At 41.9% G+C, this 26,906-nt stretch overlaps 2 protein-coding genes and 1 pseudogene across 3 annotated transcripts in view; 2 read left to right on the forward strand and 1 right to left on the reverse strand.

Moving 5' to 3' along the window:
- ino80 (INO80 complex ATPase subunit) overlaps positions 1–26,906 on the reverse strand; it is a 202,127-nt gene that overhangs the window by 86,499 nt on the left and 88,722 nt on the right. The window lies entirely within an intron of this gene.
- On the forward strand, positions 14,556–17,243 carry chac1 (ChaC, cation transport regulator homolog 1 (E. coli)). Its single transcript, XM_080453104.1, has 3 exons — positions 14,556–15,310; positions 15,522–15,557; positions 15,825–17,243. The coding sequence occupies exons 1-3, from the start codon at positions 15,122–15,124 to the stop codon at positions 16,218–16,220; spliced, it is 621 nt and encodes a 206-aa protein (XP_080309230.1). The 5' UTR covers positions 14,556–15,121; the 3' UTR covers positions 16,221–17,243.
- Positions 22,936–23,832, forward strand: LOC308102784 (glycine N-methyltransferase-like; annotated as a pseudogene). The gene has a single exon. The product of its transcript is annotated as a glycine N-methyltransferase-like (transcript).

The following is a 26,906-nucleotide window of genomic DNA, read 5'->3' on the forward strand; positions in this document are numbered from 1 at the left end:
CACACACACACACACACAATCTCTCTTTCTCTCTGTCTGTCGAACCTCTAAACCTATAACGTCCAAATGTCTAATCCTATCCCTAACCACAATCTGAATCTTTCCCTAATTGTAAGCCTATAATTACCCAAATATACATCATTTCTCTTGTGAGGACCAGGAAAATGGTCCTCACAATGTCCATTTCTACATTTTTACTATATTCGTGTAGTGATACAAGCACACACATGCACGCATGCACGCACACAGAGAGATCCCATGTTCACACACAGTCACAGTCACGGTGGCATACATACATTGGCCTACAGTACAAGCGTTGGGACCCCTGGGTCCCCCGTTGCATTGCCGAGCGTTTTCATTGTGTTATAATCACAGCATCCTGTTTGTGACCCGGTGACATCATTTCCTGTTTCCTCCCTGATTAAAAAATGCAGAACATGCCGGCGCTGGCCAAATACCTTTCTCACGCATCTCTCTCTCCTTTGCCTCTCCCTCTCTCTCTCTCTCTCTCTCTCTCTCTCTCTCTCTCTCTCTCTCTCTCTCTCTCTCTCTCTCTCTCTCTCTCTCTCTCTCTCTCTCTCTCTCTCTCTCTCTCTCTCTCTCTCTCTCTCTCTCTCTCTCTCTCTCTCTCTCTCTCTCTCTCTCTCTCTCTCTCTCTCTCTCTCTCTCTCTCTCTGCACCCACTCACACAGATGGGTCCGTTTCTCAGGAAAACAAACTTCAAAACAAAACGCTGACAAACCGCCCCAATCAACACTATTTACTCTCCCAGCCGGAAAACATGGAAAACTGTCAACTGTCATGTCACGTCTGGAGAGCCAGGAAGCGAGCCCCCGGGCTTCAATCTGTAATTCCGATCTTCTGTCTCTCCAGAACGTGGCAGTCATTCTAAAACATGTTCAGCCATGATGGATGGCTTCCCAGTTTAGCCACTTTCAACCTGCTTGTCGCTATTTTGGCCCTGGGACGGATGAGGGAGGGCCCCTTGGGCAATTATCTATTAGGGCCCCCACCTCACCCGGACCCCACACCATACCCAGAACATGCAGACTTGGGATGGACATGAAAAAACATGTCCATTTTAAGGTGTGTGTGAGGGGTGACACATGTGACCTGTATATGTTTTATTGTACAGATGATTCAAGGCAACTCTTCTATCGGATCAATACCGGCGTGTTTTGAAACGCTGAGGAAGGCCGACGTGCCGAACGCATCCGTTTCTCTAGATAGACTGCTGTGAACCTATAAAGAAATTAAGAATTAACTGAAGAGAGTGCGGATAATTCTTTCATTATTGTACAGATGAACAGATATTTTATGGTGACCTGAATTGAACACAACCTTAATTAGTATCATTGTGGTAACACATGTGAAGGAAGTAACATTTCTATTTATATCAATATGGCTGCCGTGAAAAAGTCTATAGCTATACTACACACAATATGCTATTTTCAGCCTACAATCTAGTATCTACTAAGAAGTAGGGTTTCGCTTTGGACGTACTAATGGTTTTTAGTATGTCTGAAGTTGAAACCCTACTGCTTAGCAGATACTAAAATAGTAGGCTGAAAATAGCATACTGTGTAGTAGGTTTCGGAAGAAACCTATTTTTGTTATTTTGGTATGAATGTTAAGTAATGACTGCGATTGGGGGGAGCTGATTGGCCCTGCTCTACCAAAGCACTTGTAATCATCATTAATTAACACAAGGTGGCAGTATGAAGTGAAATACAGGAAATGAGCAGGACCAGTTGATACCAAATACACCTTTGTTCTACTCACAAGTTCAGAAATAACATTAACCTGTCACTTATGACAGTGGCTCACAGACATTTTCTTGTCAAGGACCTCCATCGGCCCCAACTGAAAATATTTTGTGCCAGGGACCCCATACGAGATTTTCGAGGTTAAAATGTTTAAAAGGAAACACCATAGGTGGCTCCATATAGACGACAGGGAATCACCGTAAAAAGCACCCTAGGAAGCACCATCATAGGTGACAGGGAAGCACCATAGGAAGCACCATAGATGACAGGGCAGCACCGTAAGAAGCACCATGACATATACTATACCATACAGATTGGACAAAATTATATTGTATTCATTAAAAAAGTTACTTAGTGCCGCTTTAAGTAAGTAACAAATAAAAACCCTTTTTGATTCTCAATTCTTGATTCTAATATTGTTTGTTGTGGAAGCTGAGAGGACTTCCTGGAGGTCTAATTCCAGAGGTCGAGGCCTGCTCCACTAACCCAGCGACTGCTGCCTGACCTGGGCAGGAACATTTAGATGGTGTGTGTGTGTGTGTGTGTGTGTGTGTGTGTGTGCGTGCGCGCGTGCGTGCGTGCGTGCGTGCGTGCGTGCGTGCGTGCGTGCGTGCGTGCGTGCGTGCGTGCGTGCGTGCGTGCGTGCGTGCGTGCGTGCGTGCGTGCGTGCGTGCGTGCGTGTGGTGTTGGGTTCCACATTGTTTGGCCCCTGAATTTTTAACTGGGTCAGTTTTCTATATTCTTACCGTCAGTTTGTAAAGAATGTGAGATAGCAAATGTATACCCATGGTACAAATCATCCACACAGATTAGTTTCCTTTGGCGTTTACGTTCTTATCTTAAGTGACTCGGTGTGTTCAACTGTACAGAAATAGTTTGCAGCTCTGGCAGTGGTGGAAGAAGCACAGATTTTTTCACTTAAAAGTAAAAGTACAAATAGCACAATATAAGTACTCTGTTACAAGCTTAAGGCCTGTATTCAATATTTTACTTGAGTGAAAGTAGCTACAAATGTATTGGCGTGAAAATATACTTACAATACCACAGTAAAAGTACTCACATTTTTCTAAATGTCTGTCAAAAATAGCACAAGGTCACAACGTGCTGCGATGTGACACGTTGGGAGTTCAAGTGGTTAGTCTATAATGCATTATAAGCATATAATGCATTATAATCTGCTTAGTTAAGTTATAACACTCTAATTGTTGTTATACACACTCACAAATACTCATAATACTTTATAACGATAAATATGGTAAATACCGGTAATCGTTTTTAAGGTCAAGTATCACTCACTCTGACTTTTGGCCATGATCATTAGTGTATTATAATTCTTATTTCTATATCATTATAGTGTCACTATAAGGGGGCAGTGTTGGGCAAGTTACTTTATTTTAGTAATATATTACTATTACTTATTACCTTCCCTTTAAAGTAATACATTTCGTTACATATTACTGTCTGAGCAACAGTAATATATTAATATTACACTACTACTTTTTAGTTACTTTAAAAAAAAGCTAAAATTGAACAATTAAATAATCTAGATTTTGTATTATTATTATTAGCCCACAAATTATTTTGGGACACAGAGATGAGCAAACATTTAAATTATAAGATAGGATTATAAATTACATTAATGAATCAATTTATTTACTTAAATTAATCAATTCGACATATACCTTCTATAATGTAGCCTATAATGATATGACAAGACACGAGCCTCTTTCTATACCTTTTTTTTTAATTAAAGTCCACAGAGCACATGAGCAGCATAGAATGCAAATGAAAGTGCTTGTAGATCTGCTATTTTCAAATGGCTGAAATGTAGGGCTGAAGTGGTTAATGTATGTTCTGTAATAATAATCCAAATCTACAAACTAACTTGTAACCAAAGGGGGCATTGGGTACTTTAAAGCATGACAATGTAACTTTTTTTTAATGAATAAAATGTAATCTTGTCCAATCTGTATGGTAGAGTGTGTTAATACAATATATAGCTTATACAATTGGGGTGATTGTATTTTGTCTCCTTGCTCTCCTATTAGATCGAGACATTTGGATCGTGTCAAAGAAGGTCATGTCTCACCTAGACACAGGATCTGACATGAATTTTGACCTGATGGTCAAGATTACATTTGTACCCTGAGCATGCAGACAGGCTCTATTAGCTCAATGGTAAAAATGTCAGCACTTTCACAGGAAATCGGGTTCAAATCCGGGTTAGAAGAGGAAAGTTACATAGTGCAGCTTTAATCATTTTTAACTATACTTATTTGAAGATAATACGTATGAAGTATTACTCACTTGACCTCATAAGTCATTATAAAATGCTTTATAATGTTATGATTATTGATATAAAACATAATGAGTACTTACAGTATGAGTGCCTATAACCATAATTATAGTGCTATTAGCAGAACTGGTAGCAGTAAGTTGAACATTCTCAAGTTCAGTAGCTATACTGAAAAACAGCAGTAAATATCAGAGATGGCAATACGAAAAGTGAGCAGAATCGGCAAAATCCATATTTGTAAACTGTAATCCTGTCTCAGTTCTTCTTCTGGCTCCAAAACTGTGGAATAAACTCCCCATTGCAGTCAGCAGTGGTGGAAAAAGTACTCAAATTCTTTACTTAAGAGAAAGTATCAATACTGCAATGTAGAAATAGTCTGTAAGTAAAAGTACAGAATTCTAAATTTACTTGAGTAAAAGTGCAAAAGTATTGGTATCAAAATGTACTTGAACTACGAAAAGTAGAAAGTAGTCATCATGCAGAATGTCCCATTTCACAAGTTTTCAAATGTATAGAATTATTTTGAAAATAGCAGATCTACAAGCTCACAATGCGTCGCATTGTGAGCTTGTAGATCGGCTATTCTCAAATGGCCGCAATGTATATACGGCTGAAGTGGTTAATGTATGTCTTGTAATAATAATCAAAATCTACAAAGTAACTAGTAACTAACTCGTTTTTAAATAATTGTAGTGGAGTAAAAGCATAATATTTGCCTCTGAGATGTAGTGGAGTAGAAGTAAAAGTACTGAAAATTGGAGATACTCCAGTAAAGTAAACATTCCTCAAAATTGGACTTAAGTACAGTACTTGAGTAAATGTACTTAGTTACTTTACACCACTGGCAGTCAGGACTGCAAACTCAATCCCAGTTCTCCGCTGTAGACTCCACCTCACCCCCTAGCACTCCTCTCTCCTTGTATCCCTTCTTGTCAGCTTTTTTTGATAAATGCTAGCTCACTATGTAGATACATCTTGATCACTTGTTCTTATGTTTTTGTTACTTAGATGTGTTTTTCTTGACCACAAATGACGGAATGTTATCAACCAAGCATGTTGTTTGGACATTATGCTTGGTTCATAGTTTACTTGGTGTCCTAGTGTCTTTGACTCACTATACGTACACTGAACTCTAGACTTTGTGACTATTTATTTGCTCATATATGCTTATTCCAATCTCGCCCTTGTAAGCCCCTCTGGATAAGAGTGTGTGCTAAATGCCCAAACTGTAAATTGTAAACTGTAATCTCAACAACTTGGCAGATAAGAACGTCACTGCATACAACGTGGCAGCTCTGTTTTACATCACGTGGACGACGGTGAAATGAATTTCACATGTCAATGTGGAATATATATCGTCTCTGTCGGGTGGAAACCTCATATGTCCAAAACTGTTACTTTTCAGGATTCAAATTCAAAGGCATCAAAAGTAGCAGATCGATAAGCTCAAAACGCGTCGCTTCGCGCCGCGTTTTGAGCTTGTAGATCTGCTACTTTTGATGCTTTTGTGTGAAGCTGTAGTATGATCAAGTAGGGCGTTAATTTATGAACAAACACAAAAAAAGTTAAAATATGGAGATAAGAGGTTTCTGCTTGACAGCGACGATATATATCCTTTTGTGTCCTTTTGTGTGTGTGTGTGTGTGTGTGTGTGTGTGTGTGTGTGTGTGTGTGTGTGTGTGTGTGTGTGTGTGTGTGTGTGTGTGTGTGTGTGTGTGTGTGTGTGTGTGTGTGTGTGTGTGTGTGTGTGTGTGTGTGTGTGTGTGTGTGTGTGTGTATGTATGTGTGTGTGTGCGTGTGCGTGTGCGTGTGCGTGCGTGTGAGTGTGTGTGTGTGTGTGTGTGTGTGTGTGTGTGTGTGCGCGCATGTACGTGTATGCGCGCCACACACAGTGTACTGACATGGAGGGCTGTAGTTGTGTGACAGTTCAGACTTATGAGCTAAACACAGCTCTCCATATGAGCTTGGCATGGTATCAGAGGCAGATAATACTGCTATTTATAGATAATCTTGCATTGAGTACAGATGAGTCTCTACTATTATACGACTAATCCAACAAGGGGGTATGGGACTCATTTTAACCCGTTTGATTGATCAGACGTTTGTGTGTTGAGAGCATTGGTTTCGTTAGCGTCACTGGGGAAGGGGAAGTCAGATGAAAACCGTTTGCGTTTGTTCCGGTTTGAATTACAGTAAAACGTTGTTGTGCAGACAGTGTACAGAGAACGTATTTCATTCCATGTTATTGATACTGTACTGTCCTCTGACGGTTCTCTGAACTCACTGGTATGGTGGAAGAAGTAGTCAGATTTTTTACTTAAAGCGGCACTATGTAACATCATTTGTAGTGAATAAAATGTCATTTTGTCCAATCCGTATGGTAGGGTATGTTAATACCATATAACTTACAGTATACAATTGGGGTGATTGTATTTTGTCTCCCTGCTCTTCTATTGAGACATTTAGATCGTGTCAAAGGTCGCGTCTCACCTAGACACAGGATCTGACGTTTTGACGTGATGGTCACGTGCAGGCTCTACTAGCTCAATGGTAAAAATGTCAGCATGTGCGCAGGAAACCGGGTTCAAATCCGGGAGTAGAAGAGGAAAGTTACATAGTGCAGCTTTAAGTACAGTACTTGAGTAAATGTACTCAGTTACTTTCCACCACTTGTTTGGGGTCTGAAGTCATGGAACAGCGATATTCCAGTTGAGCAGAACACACATGTTCTGAATCTACAGGACCCCCCACCAGTATATAATACACTGTGTTTCCTGTATATGGTACCACACGCATAGAATACTGTAAACGTTACTCTTATTATTCAACCTTCACCTCAATACCTTACTCGACATTTTAGTTGAAATGTTATGCTTTTTGTCCCACTTTCCATATAATGTATTATGTCCTTGTTAACAACCTGCCAAGACTAATTCATTGCATATGGAAACTTATACTGGGTCCTTTCAAGTGATACTTATTCAGTTATTAACAATTTTAAACCCTATATACTTTGTTGGACGGGGTCCCCCAGGGGTCTATCATTGCCTCCCTCGTTTTTGTCACTCTACACAAAACGTATGTGCCCAAAAATAGCTGTTCTATTAGCTCACAATGTGTCATGTTGTGACGCCTTGTGAGCTTGTAGATCGGCTATTTTTGCTGAATGTTTGCCTATTATTACATGCCCAGACTAGGGATGCTTGGGGTCATGTGGTTAAAAGCATTCCCCTCATTAGCATAGCTTTGTATAGGCAGTTAAATAGATATCTCTGATCTTTCTTTGACATGTTTCATTTCGTTGCTGTCGAGCAGAAACCTCTTAACGCCGTACTCTAACTTTTTGTGTTTTTTTGTGAATTAACGCCCTACTTGATCATATTACAGCGTCACACAAAAGTAGCAGATCTGTAAGCTCGAAACCTAGCGCGAAGTGACACGTTTTGAGCTTGTTGATCTGCTATTCTTTTTTAATTGGAAGTTGTTTTCTTTCCTGAAAATGATATAGCTTGTAATTAATTTCAGCCACTTCTTTACACCTGTAAACCTGTGTTGTGTGACAATAAAATGTGTTCTTGATTCTAAACAACAAGGCTTCAAAAAGTTCTGATTTTAGAACACGTTGTCTGTCTAAAAATAGAATGTCCCTGGTGCCCCACCATTTGGTGTCACATGCAGGCGAGATCCGGTCACCCAAAGTTCACCACAACCCGCTCTTTCTCAGTAAAGTTTGAGGTCCAACAAAGAATCAACAAACAATCGTAAATACTTTTGGACACAGATTCAAAGATTTTTTTCCTATTTTTGTATTCTTCTCCTTTATTTAAATGTCACAGTATTTTTGTCTGTTTTTAAAACACACAGCGAGTATTGTTTTAAGCTCCAGTTTTATTCATTGTACTTTTACTTGTTTTGTGTTCTGTTCTTAACTTATATTTTGTCTTATATTTTGCGTAATCTTGTTTTATTGTCACATGTCAGGGACTACCAATGGAAATTAGCTTTCTTTATAGCTCCGATATATTTACACTGCATTCTTAACTGTAGAATACTGTACAATACTGTACAATACTGTAGGCTACTGTATGTACTGTCATTGAATGTCCTGTTCCTTAATATATACTGATACCAGAGCTCCAACACTGGCCTTGGAGACCAGGCTTGCTGAATTGGTCTCTTGCTTTAAATCCCTGCTTAAAACACACTTTTATAGATTAACTTTCAATGCTAACTCCTACTAATTTCAGTCTATCATGTTGATTGTTGAAATGTCTTTTGTTGGTTTTTTTGTACCCTGCCTCATATGTAAAGCACTTTGTCTTTGTAACACCATTTTGAAAGTTGCTATATACTGTAAATAAAAACATATATATATTTTATTATTATTAGTGTCCCTCTCAAATAAACAAATAAAGTTAAAGTGAACACCCAATATCAGTGAAGTAGATTTTGTCCCGCATGAGGTATGGAATGGAATGGAATGTAACTTAACTCTGAGAGTGTACAAATGGAACCAAGGTCCATTTGGTTCCATTTGTTGATGTTTCGGTAGACTAAAGTAAGGACTGTATTTGTATATATTGTATTTTGCACTCAATTTGCTGTGATTTGTTTACATTTTGTTAACAAAACAGTTTCATTAATACATCAATTTGGTTCCATTTTAATACTCTGGGTTTACAGACCTGTAAGGATCCATTTTGTTCGTACCGATAGCTGGAGTACTGGCTGCACACTGCCCAGGTGATTTGCATTGGTGTACAGGACAATTGGTCACTGTCTACTGTAGTACATTACATTGTTAGGCAAGAACCAACAACCTCCACCTATGTATTTACTATTCATCAGTGGCGTAACGCAGAATCGCGGGCGTGCGTGAAGCGCACCCGCGCGAAAGATTTCGGGTCTAATTTGGGTGTAATTCGGTCTAATTCGGGTCTAATTCGGTTCTATTTGGGTTCTATTTTTCTTTTTTTTTGCTGTAAAAATATTTGTATCAGCGCAGGCGGGGCCCCCCTGCTGGTGGCCCCCCCGCACCGAATCACTTGCTGCCCCTCCGTTACGCCACTATCTATCCTACAATTGGCATGCGCGAGGTAACTGGTTTGACTTGGTTTGACTTCGTCTTTCACCGCTGTTGCCAGATTGTGCGCGAAAAAACACAAAGCTGCGCACTGCGCAAGCGTCGACGCACTTTCTCTAACCAATTACACCCACTTCACGCTTACAACACCTGGACATGGCAACCCAACCTCAGCACTGCGCATGCTCAAACGGCTATGTTACACATCCTACCAACAACCTAGCCTGGTAAACCCGACGAGCCTATCAGCGTCGTCGCTCATCGTTCTGTGATTGACAGCAAAAGTTGGCCAATCAGGTGGCGAGTTCGAGTGAGCCCGAATGGATCCGAGTGCAGCCTCAGTGCAGCCGACCAAACACGAACGGCAGCCATTGTTTCTGTGGGCAGTTTTCTCCGCACTTTTCTCCGCTGTTTTAGAACTTCAAAAAGCTCTCAAACTTCTTCTTTGAGGCACGGAATTTACTTATAAGATATCGTTTGGATAGAATTTAGTTGTTTCACTTCATATATGTGGTCAATTAATCATGACAGAGCCTATTTAAAAATAAAAATTCAGAGAACCGGCAGGGGCGGGCAGTCACACGCATGTATCCGAATAAGGCAACCTATTTTGGGCATGGCCATCTCAAAAGTCCCGTTGCGTCACATTAGTCGCGGAGGTGGCAAAAATGCACTGCAATTGGCTGAAGGGGAAAAACGATCATTGGCTGAAGGGGTTGTCAGATACTCCAGCCCACAGCCACTATTGCAGAATGGGCGATCATGCCAGACTCACTCCTGGAATCAAATGGAAATGAGATTTCCGGAGGGAGGGTTTACCAGGCTACCAACAACCTGTATGAACGTTAGTCTGGTAAATGTCATCAATGCTACCTAATTAGCCCGTTAAAGCAGGGGTCTTCAACAGGGGGTCCGGGACCCCTAGGGGGTCCTCAGAGTTGCTACAGGGGGTCCGCCAAATCTCTGTGTGATAGGATCATTGTTTTTTACATTAACCACTTGAACCCTAGCATCCCTATTCTAAGGACAACTTTAGCCGAAAATAGCCGATCTACAAGCTCACAACGTAACCACTTGAACCCTAGCATCCCTATTCTAAGGACAACTTTAGCCGAAAATAGCCCATCTACAAGCTCACAACGCCTTGGAGCTTGTAGATCTGCTATTTTCGGCAAAGAGGGGAAAAAAGAGCAGACCAAGTACAGAGTGAAAGTTCACTAAGTATTGATGGTTTAAGTCGTTAAATGTCTGAAAATACACATTAATATGAATCCAACATCTATGAAAACCTTTAATCTGCAACACAATTTTATGTAATATATAGTGGGGGTCCCTGCTTCATCTCTCTCTCAGTTAGGGCGTCCTTGGCCTGAAAAGGTTGAAGACCCCTGGTTTAAGTCGTTAAATGTCTGAAAATACACATTAATATGAATCCAACATCTATGAAAAGCTTTAATCTGCAACACAATTTTATGTAATATATAGCGGGGGTCCCTGCTTCATCTCTCTCTCAGTTAGGGGGTCCTTGGCCTGAAAAGGTTGAAGACCCCTGCGTTAAAGAGTTTCATTTTAGTGTATTTTGTGGGTTTTTGGGACACAATGTAATGGCAGCGACGCATTGCTGCACCATCACAGGGCATCATGGGAAATGTAGTCATTTCTGCTAACCGCGGACCTCCTTTTTCTTTCTTTTTTTTTTTTTTTATCCCATGATTTTGTACCCCCAAACGCTACGGGGGGGGGGGGGGGGCCTGCCAAGTGGGCGCTGCGTGGGCACTAGACGTTCGGCCCGCGTAGCGGGCCGAACTTCTAGTTACATTACAAAGGAGTGTCAATGACCGTAGTCTGTCACACAGCTGTGGATTTGCTCATGTTTTATATTCAGGTGATGAACACTGCTGTGCTATGGAAACAGGAGATATTTTGGGTGCTGGGCCGTGCGAGGCCATAAGATGTGGTGCAGATATGGAAACTCACCAGAACCTCTGAGGTAGAGGATGAAAGATGAAGGCTGGAGGCTCCATGTGTCAGATGGCCTTTGGCTACACGCCCACTGGGCCACTGATTCGATGACATGGATTACAGCTGTGACACACCTGGCGTCCTGTGAACAAGATTCAAGATTCAGAGACTTTATTTGTCACATGAAGTGTTGGTGTGGCAGACTCCACCAGGCTGTGCTAAGACTGACCAACTAATACAATAAACTAAAAGGTATCATTTGGGTAAAGGTAATAGCATTTACAATAGAAGCAGCAATGATTAATAAAGTGCAAAGTAAGTGTGTAAAGTGTGTAGAGCATTTACTAAGTAACCTGTGCACAACACTGCATCATACACAGACATTGGTGTAGAGAATGACCATAGACTAGCATAATAACTACTGTAAGCTATAGAGCCTACAATTTAGACTTATGTTATATATCTATATGTTCCAGCGAAAAGGAACAAAACTATACACAATATAGAATACACACTGAATTAAAAAAAATAATAATAATTGAGCAACCAAAGATATACAGACTACATTCATGCAGCAGAATGCAGAGTAAAGTATATGCAAATTGCAGTAAATAAAGTGTGGTGAACTATAGTAATTCTGAGCTATAGATGGGGGGAGTACAATTTGTGAAGTAATTATGTAATGAGGGTCCAAAAAAGTCTGTGCTCAAACATGTGCTCACACTTGTTCCTGTTTGTTTGAGGTCAGCTCAATCACATACCTGTGATTGCCCTGTGGCTGTTTTGTTAGCTCGGTTACATAATGCTGTACTCCCTCCAACTGTACATACTTTCCCCATTCTTTTCTTACATTTCTTTGTTATGCTTATACACTTGCTTTGGCAATGATGTAGACGTATGCTTTCTCATGCCAATAATAAAGCTCCTTTGAATTTAATTGAAATTGAAAATGTGTTCGTTCTCAGGGATCATCAATGTGTCCGTGGCCTTGTCTGTGGCAAATTTTAGATATATATATATATTTTTTTTACATAACATTATGGTGTTCTTATTTTGAACATAAGACCCAATTCAGTCTCCGGGTTTTCTTAAGAATATGTATGACACTGATTTACTATGACACTATGACATTAGGAGTCCACTAGGACCGTGGTTCTCTAACTTTTTATTTTCAAGGACCCCCATACAGTAGCGTATGGTGAATTCTAACGTTGACCGGGCCAGAATCTTAACCGCACAACAACGGCTGATAAGTCTATTGAGAATTACCGAGCCATTCCGGGTGGAAAACGGAACGCTCGTCCCAAAACACACAGCCCCATTTTTTTCGTGGACAGAGGCCGCCGGTTTAGACGCGGGCAGGGTGTTTCAGGACGACGGTTCTTCTTCTATTATTTCTGAATGGAGAGGTGCTCGTCTCTGCGCAATGGACAACCGGTTTGATGGCGAAACTGAGCCCCATTTGAAAACAAAGGCGACAAAGGGTGAGGGGCTGCTAATGTTGTTATGTTGATTTTTTGTCAACACAGGGGCAAGCAGGGTTCACACAGACCGGGCCATGGCCTCGTTGGCCCCAATGACCGTACGCCTCTGCCCCCATAACTCTGAGTGTACAAATGTATTTGGTTCCATTTGTGCACACTCAGAGTTACAGACCTGGTCATTTAAGGCTATAGCTCTTTGTAAACACACAAAGAGCTATAGCCTTAAATGACCTTTAATATTATTGTCCACCCATTTGTATGTACATGGGCAAAAATTTAATTTTGACCAAAATGTCCACCACAAGCCAGCATGGCGATGACCTCTGCACACCTCAAAAACAAGCCTCTGTGATTGCCCTCTGGCTGTTTTGTTAGCTCTGTTTACACAATGCTGTATGCCCTCCAACTGTACATATACTTTCACAATTTCTTTCTTAAATTGTTTTGTTGTGCTTGTTTTGACACTTTTGGCAATGATGTAATTGTATGCTTTCTCATGCCAATAAAGCTCCCTTTGAATTGAATTGAAAATGTTTTCGTTCTGTTGTTTAGCAGTGGTGTAAAGTAACTTAAGTACATTTACTCAAGTACTGTATTTATTTACAATTTGGAGGTATTTTTCACTTTTCTCAGTATTTACAATTTCCAATACTTTTATTTCTACTCCACTACATCTCAGGAAAATATTGTACTTTTAAACCACTCCAATTATTTGAAAACTATAGTTACTAAGTAGTTACTTTGCAGATATAAATGATTATTTTATAAAACATACAAACCAATTTAGCCCTATTTTATACATAGGCTACTTTTAACCTATCTACAAGCTCACAACGCATCGAATGGCGACATGTTGTGAGCTTGTAGATCTGCTATGTTCTAACATTTTAGTACTTTTACTTTTGGTACTTTAAGTATGTTTATGCCAATACTTTTGCACTTTTACTCAAGTACATTTTCAATACAGTACTTCTACTTCTAACAGAGTACATCTACATTGCAGTATTGATACTTTTACTTAGTACTACTACTTGAGTACTTGAGTACTTGTTCCATCACTGTTGTTTGGTTATATAAATGTTCCTTGCAGAACATGTGCAGCAGAAAGGTAATGGACAGAGGGAGGGGTTGTTGTCTGTGGTCTGAATGATGATGCAACGCCTTGCTTCATTGCTCAGCAGAACAGCACCTTGAAACCAGCGTTGCCAGGTTTTGTGAGAGAAATAAGCAACCAGGTCTATGAAAAACAAGCCCAAAAGAAGCGACTAATTCGCCACATTACATGAGAGACCTTTTATATACACAGAGATCGGCTATTTGAAAATAGCCGATCTACAATTAATCTATTAATAAGCTCACAACGCGTCGCATCGCGAACACGGGGTTAAATAAAGGAGTACCAACAGTCATAAAGGAGTGTAAATCCCTACTCTCCTTCAAAACTGCACTAAAAGAGCACGTTGACTTGGTGGCTGCAATTCGAAACTGGCCCCTGTAAAAATTCAAAGCCAAATAAGCAACTGCACTTTAGAAACAAGCCCAAAAAACTTCAACCACCAATATTTACAAGCAACTTTACAGATAAACAAGCCCAAGTCGCTTATAATAAGCAGACCTGGCAACTCTGAACAGCAGCACATAGAAACGCACTGGAATGTTGCATCAGCCACCGTCCAAGCTCCGACAACATGGAAACAATTCCAGAGTGACACCACAGACGACCAATCACAAGCCCAGCCCGTGTGAGTGACAGTCCACAGACCAATGCCTTTAAAGAGGGCACGTGCGTAAAATCGGGAATTCCAACCAACGGGCCAGCTCGTGCGCCCTGGAATCCCGCCCCTACACGGTGCACCGGCATCCGATTGGACAGATTGATTTAAACGCCCTCCCTCTCTCGAAGCTCATTGGTCATATGCCACTGTCTCGATACGCCCCTCAAGACAGAGAGGATAAAACCATCCTACTCGTCATCTCCATATTGAGGAAACACAGAGACGCACCTTGAAATACTCCGGCGGAGAACCGGCGATATCGACAAGAAAACTGCCTTAAATCACAATATAAACCGTGTTAGGGCTCAGTTATCGGTTATCAAGATTAATTTCGGTTTTCGGTTGCTTTAAAATAAAGACAAAGGCTCGCTATATAGGTGGCTGGCCACAGCTTGTCGTTTTTTTTTCGTCCGTTCTTATCGACCCAGAAGGCCGCCATGGCTTTTTAACGCGGCTATGCGGCAACACTAACGCACCAGGCATGCATCAGGCACGACATAACGAACCCCCCTCCTCCTCCTCCATCACAACTGCCCCGCAGTTGGGCTCCGGTACCGTCCGAGGTATCCCGGTGAGCCAACCCGTCCCCCTCCTCCTGGACAGGCGGAAGACGACGTCGCTGACCAACACCTAAGTCAGCTGAAAAAGAGGCCTGAGGCCCTGCCATTTTAATTTTTGGCCCTTTAAAGAAACCTCGCTAAAACATCAACGTTATCTGAATTCTCCATCCCTTACGTCTTTATAACAACGACACCATGAAGCCTCAAGACATAGTGTCTGGGTCCGGAGTGAAGGCCACCGTCGCCAGCCTGTGGATCTTCGGATACGGCTCGTTGGTGTGGAAGCCCGACTTCAAGTACCGGAGCAGCAAGGTGGGCTTCATCAGGGGCTTCAAGAGACGCTTCTGGCACGGAGACAACTTCCACCGTGGGAATGATGACTTGGTAAGTAAGATGATCGATCAAATAACCAATCAAATCAATGTCTGTTGTTTATCATTTATTTATAAATGCATTTATTGGTACCACCCACACCTTGCTGTGTTTGTTATATTATATATTATTATATATATAACTTGGTTGTATCAGTCAGTTACCTGAGATCATATTGTGACCCTTTTTCTCATCTTGTCCCCTCCTTTCTCTCTCTCTGCAGCTGGCTAGAGTGGTGACGCTGATCGAGGATGATGATGTAAGTGGAAAACGCGTCACTTCCTTCTTTCTAATGGTCATTAATGTGCTTGAAAGCAGCACATATTTAGTGCTAATAGACAGTTTTTATGCCTGATTTATGTACTTAGTTGCATTGCTGGTGTCTTGCAACAGAAATGGGCGATGCCCAAGTATGGTATAAATTCAAGCTTTAGTTCATGCATAATGTCCATTGTTAATATCCCCTCCCTGTCTCGAGTGACAAAGATGGCTGACATTCCTCTCTCTCTCCCCCTCCCTCCCTCAGGCGACCACGTGGGGCGTGGCCTTCGAGGTGACCGGCTCCCAGGTGGAGGAGTCCCTCAAGTACCTGAACGTGCGCGAGGGCGTGCGCGGCGGCTACGTCACCAAGGCGGTGGAGTTCGTCCCCGAGGGCGACTATAAGGAGACCATGATGGCGCCGGTCCAGGCGCTGGTCTACATCGCCACCCCGGACAACCCTCTCTTCCTGGGGCCTGCCAGCCCCGAGCTGATCGGCGCCCAGATCGCTGTGTGCCGCGGGAAGACGGGCCACAACCTGGAGTACCTCCTCCGCCTGGCCGACTTCATGAGGCAGAGCTGCCCCCGCGTGGACGACCCGCACCTGTTCGCCATAGAGGCAGCGGCTCTGGCCGTGGTGCCGTACCTGTTGGCTGTCAAGTAGTCAGATTGCTTTATACTCAATACTGTGGAGAATAAAGTAGATGCTACATACTATACGTACTGTACACACCAGTGGTGGAAAAAGTACTTAAATGTTTTACTTAAGTAAAAGTATCAATACGGCAATGTAGAAGTACTCTGTTACAAGTAAACGTCCGGAATAAAAATTTACTTGAGTATAAAAGTATTGGTATCAAAATGTACCGAAAGTACTAAAATATTTGAAAATGGCCGATCTACAAGCTCACAACGCAACGTGTTGAATAGCCTAGGTATAAAATGGGGCTAAAGTGGTTAATGTATGTTTTATAATGTAATAATTTATATCTGCAAAGCAACTAGTTTTGCAAACAATTGTAGTGGAGTAAAATCTTCTGGAGTGGCTCCAGGATTGTGGACTTGGCCACGATTTTGCACGCAAACACCTGTTTGGTCCCATGTCTGTGATCTCGTAGCACTTGCAGCTTCCCTGCCCAGGAACCAGTACCTCTTCTTAGTCCGGGGGTAATACAGCACGTCTGGGATGGGCATCTTGGCCGCTGAGATGTGGTGGAGAAGTAATAGTACTGAAATTTAGAAATACTCGAGTAAATTAAAAATTCCTCAATTGTACTTAAGTGCAGTACTTGAGTAAACGTACTTATCTACTTTACACCACTGGTACACGCACACACGCATACTGAGGTTTTTCCATCTAGGGCTGCGACAGTTGACCCATTTAGACCTGAGGCCGATATTAAAAAGGTTCTAAATCCTAACCCAAGTTTTATGAAAAACTTCATGTTGCTATACAACACGGTAAAAAGAAAAATAGCAGAAGTAAAGTTACGAGTTGAGTTTGTTCTTCCTGGTCGTTTTAAACAATGGAGAATGCAGGAATTGTGAATCGGTCTCCACGCCTCATTTTGCACTTGAGTGACGGTTCGTTGTAATTTATCTAAAATGACACGAATGCTGTCCCGGATTGAAAGGCATGACTATATATATATATATATATATATATATATATATATATATATATATATATATATATATATATATATATATATATATATATATATATATATATATATATATTACACACACATACATACCTGATTTAATGAGCCTTTCGCAGTTTCACTGTACAAGCCGTTTGTTCTTAGACATGCATGGCTTAATCTTTGAGACTGGGCAACACCTGGAAAGACAGGCTTTCCAGGTCTAAATGGGTTAAACTAATTGAAAATAGCCGATCTACAAGCTCAACTCGTGTTATGAGCTTGCAGTTGTCACATGACACCATTGTAAAATTGGATTTAAATGGTTCATTAGACTAATGGATTAGACACTCCTCAATTTGATTAATGGGAAACATTAATCGAGAATAAAAGCTAAGAAGTTATCTGATTTGCAGCCCTGTTTCCATCTCATCTAACAGCCTGTAATCATAGTTGTGTAGTTCCTTGATGACCCTGTGTTGTGTATCCGTTTAACACTATAGCTTCAGAGTCCCATCCGTCCACTGAACACAAAAGCCATTAACATGCTATGAGATGACAAAAAGGAAAGCATGCTACTTCTAAATGTGCAGAGAACATTTTTGTTTTTTTATCTCGTTAGGTTTTTAATTAAAAAAAAAAGTCGGTCGATTTCTGTTGAGTAAGTGTTACTAATGTTACTTTATTTTTGCACAGATATCTGTAACTGACTGTTGTGGTTGATCTCTATGCCTTTGTTTTAAAAGGTTTGATTTTGGCACTGTTTCCATCCAGTGTGTAACGGCAGATACTACAATAAACAGTGAAAATGAATGTTTGTTTCTTGTGAAAATGAATGTTTTATATTTAATGTCGTTCCTCTAGATCAATCGTTCTTATGTAAAGGACCCCCAAATGCATACAAATTAGGCCACAGAGCCAATCTGTAAACATTTTGTGTGTTGGCTTGGATTTAGTACAGAATTTTACAACGATGCTGTAGGTGGGGAGATAACAGTGCAACTATGATCTGAATGTTATCTTACGTTATCTTATTGGGCTAACTTCTAGATAGTGAAATTTAACTGATCCCCATTTTGATAACCAGGATAGTCATTCAAATTCAGCTAATCTGTATGCTATGATAAAGGTATAGTTTGTTACCTGGTAGGTAATTAAATGTTTTGATTTGAGTTTTTAGTTTGTTTTATGAATGCATAAATAGTTTTAGGATTTGACTAGTTTTAAGTTTAGTTTTAGTATATTAAGGTCAGTCTTGATGGGGACGAATCCTCATTTCAAATTCAAAAGTAGCAGATCTATGTGGTGTTATGCTATTTCTGAAGAATTGTATAGGTGGAAATGGTGTCTGTGGGTTTTATTTAACCAATGACGAGCTTGTGACTAAATATTGTAATAACTACAGTGAGTGGATCCATTGGAACACAGGTTCTTTTTTCCATTTCCTGAAAAGTAATGGTTTTGGACATGCAGTAAAGGTTTTCACCCGACAGCGCTAATTTACAAAACGTGTTATTGATTAATAAAGGTCCCATTTTGAGCAAAGCCACTATGTTCTACCAGGTTGAGCGCCCAGTCGCCCACAGTGCTAATTGAAGGGGGAAACTAAAACTGAGCTGATTTGACATGCAATTCTATTTAGTTTGAGCTAGTTTTGCATTGTTCATTTTTGTTTTTATTTAGCAATATTTGATAAGTCAGTGGTTCCTTGAGGGGGCTCCAAATGGACTCTTACAGGTCTAACTCTGAGAATAAAGTACTGACATACTCAAGTACAATTTTGAGGTGCTTTTACTTTACTTAAGTACTGCAGTACATGAGTAAATAAAATGAGTTACTCTCCACCACTGATGGTAAATAACTAGTTACACGTGCTGAATGAATGACCAATGGCATAGTGCCAAACATGACGATAGAAAGAAATATAAATACATGATGTTTGTGGAAATCAAATCAAATGACCTTAAAGGTAGGGTAAGTGTTTTGCAATTATTCAAATAATTGCAAAATGGGTCTATGTTCTGATAGTGCTCGTTACTATAGAGTGTCCTGTCCATATAAGGAGTCTCCATGTCTCTCCAGCTCTTTATAAAACAGAAAATGCATTTTCGTTTCAGTTTCAATTTTATCCAATCAGGATAGAGAAATCAATCAGGATATAGATTAAACAAGTGGAATTGGAAGTGATGACACTAAGAAATGAGCAGGCAAAATTGGAACTGGAACACTATAAAAATGAAGCTTAAAAATGGGTACTTTCTCCTGATTGGCTGAGATTTTGTCACCTACCAGAAAATGTATTTTCTGTTTATTAAAGAGCTGGAGAGACGGGGAGACTCCTGTTACTGAACAAACACTCTATAGCAATGATTACTATCATAATATAGTGCTTTAACCTTTTAACAAAATACTTTTTGTTTTAACCCAAAAATATCACTTACCCTACCTTTAACTATGTGTTTGTTGACACACACAATGTCAGGTTGTTGCGTTGATATTGTGTGTGCTGAACACACATGTCAGAATTAATCGCACACACGCACACTACACACTGATGTGTGTAGTGTGTGCATGTGTATACACACCACAGTGAAACATAATGAATAGCTTGGAGCACATACACATACTACAGTATATCGTCTCTGTCGGGTGGAAAACTCGTCCAAAACTGTTACTTTTCAGGATTCAACTTCAAAAGCATCAAAAGTAGCAGATCTACAAGCTCAAAACGTGAGGTTGCGGATCTGCTACTTTTGATGCTTTTGTGTGATGCTGTAGTAGCCTATGATCAAGTAGGGCGTTAATTTACGAAAAAAGACAAAAGGTTTGAATATGGAGATAAGAGGTTTCTGCCCGACAGCAACGATATAAAAAAACACAAACACAAATTGGACAATAGAAATTGGAAAAACATTGCCTGATGTGATGCATTCTCAGAGAATGCAATGTTTTTTCCAATGTTCTACTGTCAGATAATGATTCTCTGTAAACCCCAGTGTGCATGAAAATCTCAGTGGATCAGCAGTTTCTGGAAGACTCCCAGACCATCATCACCAACCATGCCACGCTCAAAGTACCTTATATCACCTTTTGCTCGGTTTGAACTACAGCAGATTGTGTTTACCATTGTGTACATTGCCTAAATGCATAAAATTGCTGCCTCGTGATTGGCTGATTAGAAATGTGCGTTAAGGAGCAGTTGTACAAGTGTACCCATTACAGTGGCCGGTGAGTGTAGATTTTCAGGGGTCGGCAATGAGAATGGTCACACCACGTCAGGGGCTCCCAGCGGACACAGACAGGTTTGTAACTCTGACAATGTACAAATAATGGACCCTAATGAACCAAATGGATCCGTAAGGCTCCATTTGGTTCCATTTGTACACTTTCAGAGTTAAATGAACACAGATGATTTTACAGTGTAGATTGCATAGGTTCACAGAGATTTTTTTTTTTAAAGTATCAAATTGGGGTCCGTGGCCTAATGCATATCAAACTGGGGGTCCTTCAAATAAAAAAGGTGGAGAATGCCTGCATTAGACCAACGTGGAAAGACACACAGTGTGTGGAGCTGTGTGTGTGTGTGCAGGCTGGACGTGACTCAAGTCAGAGTTCTTCCAGGACGGGGAGCTTATGTAAGCGTGACCTCTGCCACCTGGAAGTCCTGTGTTTACAGTCTGCTCCACCGAGAAGGTCGCACACATGTCACCCAGCACGCACACGCACGCACACACACACACACACACACACACACACACACACACACACACACACACACACACACACACACACACACACACACACACACACACACACACACACAAGAAACCCAACACACCATAACAATTACGTGAGAAACGACATTTCTTAAGTGACATTAAGTGACATTTCACAAGTCAGGAATAACTTGGTCATTTATTATAAAGTACATTTTCAGATTATTATCCCGATCAAACCCGATGGAACCAAATGGACCCTTAGGTCTGTAACTCTGAGGACGTACAAATGGAACCAACTGGACCCTTACGGGTCCATTTGGTTCCATGTGTATGCTCTCAGTTATGGGAGTCCTAGAAAATAAAAAGGTTTGAGAAGCGCTGCAGCAGAGGGACTTGGCTCTGTGGGGGAGTAGAATGGACAGAACCGAGGTGCTGGTGCTGCTGCATGGGGGACAGGAAGGTGACCGCACACACACACACACACACACACACACACACACACACACACACACACACACACACACACACACACACACACACACACACACACACACACACACACACACACACACACACACACACACACACACACACACACACACACACACACACACACACACACACACACACACACACACCTGAACCTTCTGGCTTCAAGCCAGCAGGCATCACAACAATACTGGATGAGCTGTGTGTTACTGCCTGGCTCTGAAGGAGGCTATAGCCGCCTATAGAGGGTCGGTCGGTCTGTCTGTCTGTCTGTCTGTCTGTCTGTCTGTCTGTCTGTCTGTCTGTCTGTCTGTGCCTGTCTGTTTGTCTGGAAATATTTGGTTTTAATTTCATAATGGACGTCGTTGGGGCTTGGATCGAGCAGAAACCAAATTTTGAGATATAGACATAATCAATATGCCATAATCAATACACCAGAAATAAATTATACAAGCTGAGTGCCAGCGCCTTTAGTGTTGTTACAGCGTGGGCGCTGTAAGAGACACAATGCCTCACTACAAATCGAATCTTGCGAAGTGCACAAAAATATCATTGCTGTCGGGCAGAACTCCATATTCTAACTTTTTGTGTTTTTTTATCGTAAAGTAATGCCTTTATCATACTACAGCGTCACACAAAAGCATCAAAAGTAGCAGATCTGCTACTTTTGCCATCTTTGAATTTGAATCCTGAAAGGTAACAGTTTTGGACGTATGAGGTTTCCACCCGACAGAGATGATATGCAGAATGTCCCACTGGCTCTCCATATTTGGGCAAGACTGGTGACATCATCAATACGACGACGAGATCAACACACTGCATTCTTTATTTAACTGACTGTTTACATTGTTGTTTATTAACAACAGCGCGTGTACTCTGCTTATTCCTATCCTGCACTTGTACATGGCTCCGGATAAGAGCGTCTACTAAATTCCTAAATTGTAAATTGTAACATGGGAGACAAGCCGCTATTGGACCCCGTCTTGTTAGCTTTATTTTGGCAAGCGACACACACGCAAGTCGTCATTAAGAGCAATTCAAAGCGCCTAAACTAACCGGAACAGAGTTATATTGTATAAATAAAAGTTTACTTCAGAAAGCACTGTATGCGTAGCAAGTACGTCATGGGAAGGTAATGGTGGGGTTGCACATTGAAAACAGAAAAAAGGAGAATTTATCCTTCCCATTAAGTCTGTTCTATGGTCTAAGGTTCTGTATGCTTACATTTACAAATATGTTCAGAAACACTTTAAACTACATTGATAAGACACTATCAGCAGGAATCCCAGCGTTGTAAATGTATATTCTAATAAATATTACTACTCAAGGCTACTGATGTATGCTTTATTTTTAAATACTTTGAAATTGCACGTGTCATCAAGTGAGGGTCCTGGTATAAAAAAAGAAGTTTGAGAACCCCTGGCAAAACGGATCAAGAAGACACAGATAGTCCTAGTCGTCGTTGTGTTTATTCGTGTTTCCAAAACATTCCAGGATCAGTTTGGATCGTGGGAACCGGGTCGTCATCATGTCTGATCCGTCGGTGGACGATGTGTTCAGGACCTGCTCTCTGGGCGTGGCGGCCGCGGGGCTGCCGGACCAGTATGCCGACGGGAAAGCGGCCAAGGTGTGGCAGCTGTACATCGGCGACACGCAGTCCCGCACGGCCGAGTACAAGAGCTGGCTGGTCGGCCTGCTGCGAGAGCAGGGCGTCCGCACCGTGCTGGACGTGGCGTGCGGAACGGGAGTGGACTCTATGATGCTGCTGGAGGAAGGCTTCAACGTGATCAGCGTGGACGCCAGCGACAAAATGCTCAAATACGCCCTGAAGGCCCGATGGGAGAGGAGGAAGGAGCCGGCGTTCGACCGGTGGGTGATCGAAGAGGCCAACTGGCTGACGTTACCGGGAGACATGCAGAAGCCGGGGGAGGGTTTTGACGCCGTCATCTGCCTGGGCAACTCCTTCGCTCATTTGCCAGACCGAAGGAGTTGCCAGGCAGATGACCAGAGCGATCAAAGTTGCTCTCCCGGACTTCCCTGCATGGTCTACCGGTAACGTCAGCCAGTTGGCCTCCTTCGACTCACCACCGGTAGACCGCCGGCTCCGCAGGGCAAGAACATCTATTACAAGAGCGACCTGACTCAGGACATCTCCACATCGGTGCTGTGGGTGAACAACAAGCCTAATATGATCACTCTGGATTACACCATCCGAGTGCCCGACGCCAAGACCCAGAGCCCGGATGACGTCAGCAAATTCCGCCTGTCCTACTACCCTCATCGTCTGGACAGCTTCAAGTCCCTGCTGAACGAGGCCTTCCACGGCAAGCTGCAGCACAGTGTCTACGGAGACTTCAGCACCTACAACCCAGGCCAGGACAAGGCCCCCTGCTACTTCATCCACGTCTGCAAGAAGACCACCTAAACAGCTAGATCCGTATCACTTTGGCCTGTAAATCCGCCATTATTTCACTTTATCATTACATCGGTAACGGCAATTATGCAGCCGATGTGTCCCGATTTCTTTTTTAAACCTCTTTCAGCATGGCTTCCCTATTTTGTCTGTGTCGTTCTAGGCGGAAATTGTAAAAAATAAACTACTTAACTTAACCTTTGGCTCTGTACTTGGTCTGCTCTTTTCTCCCCCTCTACACCAAATCTCTTCGTCCAGGGATAGCCGATCTGCAAGCTCACGACGTGTTGTGGGCTTGTGGATCTGCTATTTACGGCGAATGTTACCCCCAGAATGGATGCGAGGGTTCAAGTGGTTGATAGGGCTTAAGTGGTAAAATAAAATAAGGTTTCAAATTGATTGGAAAATGTTGCAGTTTCTGACTAAATATCAGTCAAAACATCACAATCATTGGTGTAGGATTTTCCTAAATCTGGATCGGATCCCAAACTCGGTGGGGTTCTACCTCCCTACAGTATTGCTGTCCTGCGTTGCAGTGCCATTTTCAGCTGGACATCACCGAGCCCTATGAGCCTCACCAAGCCCCGTCTCTTGTGAATTAATTTCTGCCCAAAACACATTTTGTATTTCCAAATCCCTCGTCTATTTTTTTTTATGTCTGGAGGCTTTGGTGAGTCCTGAATAAATGCGGTGCATATGGTAGGGTCATCTTACTACTATATAATTGACAAAAGCTCCGAAAGTTCGTCCGGGGTAAGCAAGCACAGGATCACTCCATTTGCCCCGAAACTTGCCACAGACTGTTGATCAGAGCTATGGCTATGTCTTAGGCATCTTACCCCACCTCGATCTGAGATCAGACTCTCGGCTTGATTGATTCTCTGATTTGCCTATCAGACCCTCAGCCTGATATGACAGGTTGCCATAGCAACCATATACAGGAAGTTTGACCTCTTTATCACAATTACGGCAAACTCAAAGAGTGGCGGCGTACTAGCAGACATACCTGACCCACAGAAGGAGCCACTCTGCGTCACTCTGCGTCAATCCATGCTACATGGACCCTGTGGGACAGCCAACCCTAACAGCCCCTGCATGGTCAATAACAGCTTCCCTAAAGACTTCTGTGACAACACTCGACTGCCTCATGATGGCCATGGTTACCCACAGTACAGGCGGCCTAATGACGAGGTAGGGAGGTTGGGACTAGAGGTTAGGGCCGCAAAGCGGGGAGGGAGGAGAGGAGAGGAGAGGAGAGGAGAGGAGAGGAGAGGAGAGGAGAGGAGAGGAGCCGAGAGGAGAGGAGAGGCCAGAGGGGCCGGACTTCGCATGACGTGTGTGCAGAGTGACTAGGCCAGTGCTGTCTGGTCCAACCTCGGATCGGGCCTAGATGTGACATCTAGTTTGAATAAATGGTACATACCATTGCTGTCAGGTGGAAATCTTGTAGGCTATGTATGTTACTTTTCAGGAATTGTAAAAAAAGAACATGTCTTCCAGTGGATCCAATGTACCTGTAGTTCTTAAAGGTTTCATGACATGCTTGTTTACAAAACATTAAAAGTCTTTATCATGGTCCTTCAAACGTGTATTAAAATTCACTCCAGTGAGCCATGTCAGGTTTTGTTCTCTTTGCGTTCCGAGGCCTTTTCAGCTGCAATGAAAAAAAACTATTTGCCTGCGGGTGTCGCTTTTGAGGGATTTTGCCTGTCAATCATCGCCTCTGCTCCGCCGCCCCAAAGGAGAAGGATAGGGGATGGGTGGGGAGGAGAGGGGGCGGGATTAATGGACTTTGACATCAAAGTCCACGGGCCAATCACAGCACTTTCTAAGCCTAATTATTCAGAAAACCCCAGACCACAGAAAATCCGCTAAATGTTCAAAGTTCAGGTTTTTTGGGTGTAATTGAGGTCAGAAAACCAAAAGAAAAACCGAAAAATGAAAGTAATAGAAATTTGATGTCATGAAACCTTTAATTAGTCACAAGCTTCGCAGCCATATTGGAGATAAATTGGGCACCTTCCTTACTTCCTTCACAGGTCTTACCAATTATAGTAATTATTAAGGCTCTGTTCCATTCCAAAGCAATGGAACAGAGCCTTCATTCATCATTCGTATCATTGGTAACACCTGTGAAGGAGGAAGTAAGGAAGAGGCTCAATTTCTCTCCCATATGGTGAATGGTAAATGGACCGCATTTATATAGTGCTTTTCTACAAAGCGCTTTACAATGTATTTCACATTCACATACCTGATGGCGGAGGAAACCATGCAAGGCACCAACCTGCTCATCGGGGGCAGTTAGGGGTTCAGTGTCTTGCTCAAGGACACTTGGACACGTAGCCAGGAATCGAACCGGGAACCTTTGGATTACAAGATGGCCGCTTTACCTCCTGAGCCACCAATATGGCTGCTGTGCATAGAGCCTATTAACCACTTTTAACTATCACTTTCAAAACAATTCTAAAATAGCGCAGATAGCTGATCTACGAGCTCACAACATGTCACAATGTGCTGAGTCGTGAGCGTTGTGAGCTGACATGGCATCGCGGCACATTGTGGGCTTGTGGATCAGCTGTTTTCACTACTTGACACTGCGTGACACTCTTGAACAACGAAGTAGGGCATTCATTTATGAAGAAAAAAAAACATACAAAGCTGAAACATGGAACGTGCAGGATTTCTGCTCTGGTTATTGCTCATGTGATTATTCAAATTGTTTTATTTAAAATACAAAAGGTAAAAAAGAAAAAAAGATCAAGAACGAGTCAGTGGACAGATTTAACACTCGTTTATTTTCACTTGGCTTTTCCTGTTAGTAAAATGGCAGATTTTCTTTTCATATGTACACATGAACTATAAAAATAGACAAGAGAATGAGCGAAAAACCAGCAGGAAAACGCGGCTCTTAATATTATGTACACCGATAGAGAACATCATCATATCATCAGCATATCATTACGCTATTAACACAAAACTAAAGGAACCCATGGGTGCTCATTGAACTCAGGACACACTAAGCCTTTTAATCCATAAACATCAGACATCACATACGTAGAACAGCGGTTCCCAACCTTTTCTAGATC

Source organism: Gymnoscopelus braueri (genome assembly GCF_963280865.1).
Source record: "Gymnoscopelus braueri genome assembly, chromosome: 16".
NCBI classification, from domain to species: Eukaryota; Metazoa; Chordata; class Actinopteri; order Myctophiformes; family Myctophidae; genus Gymnoscopelus; species Gymnoscopelus braueri.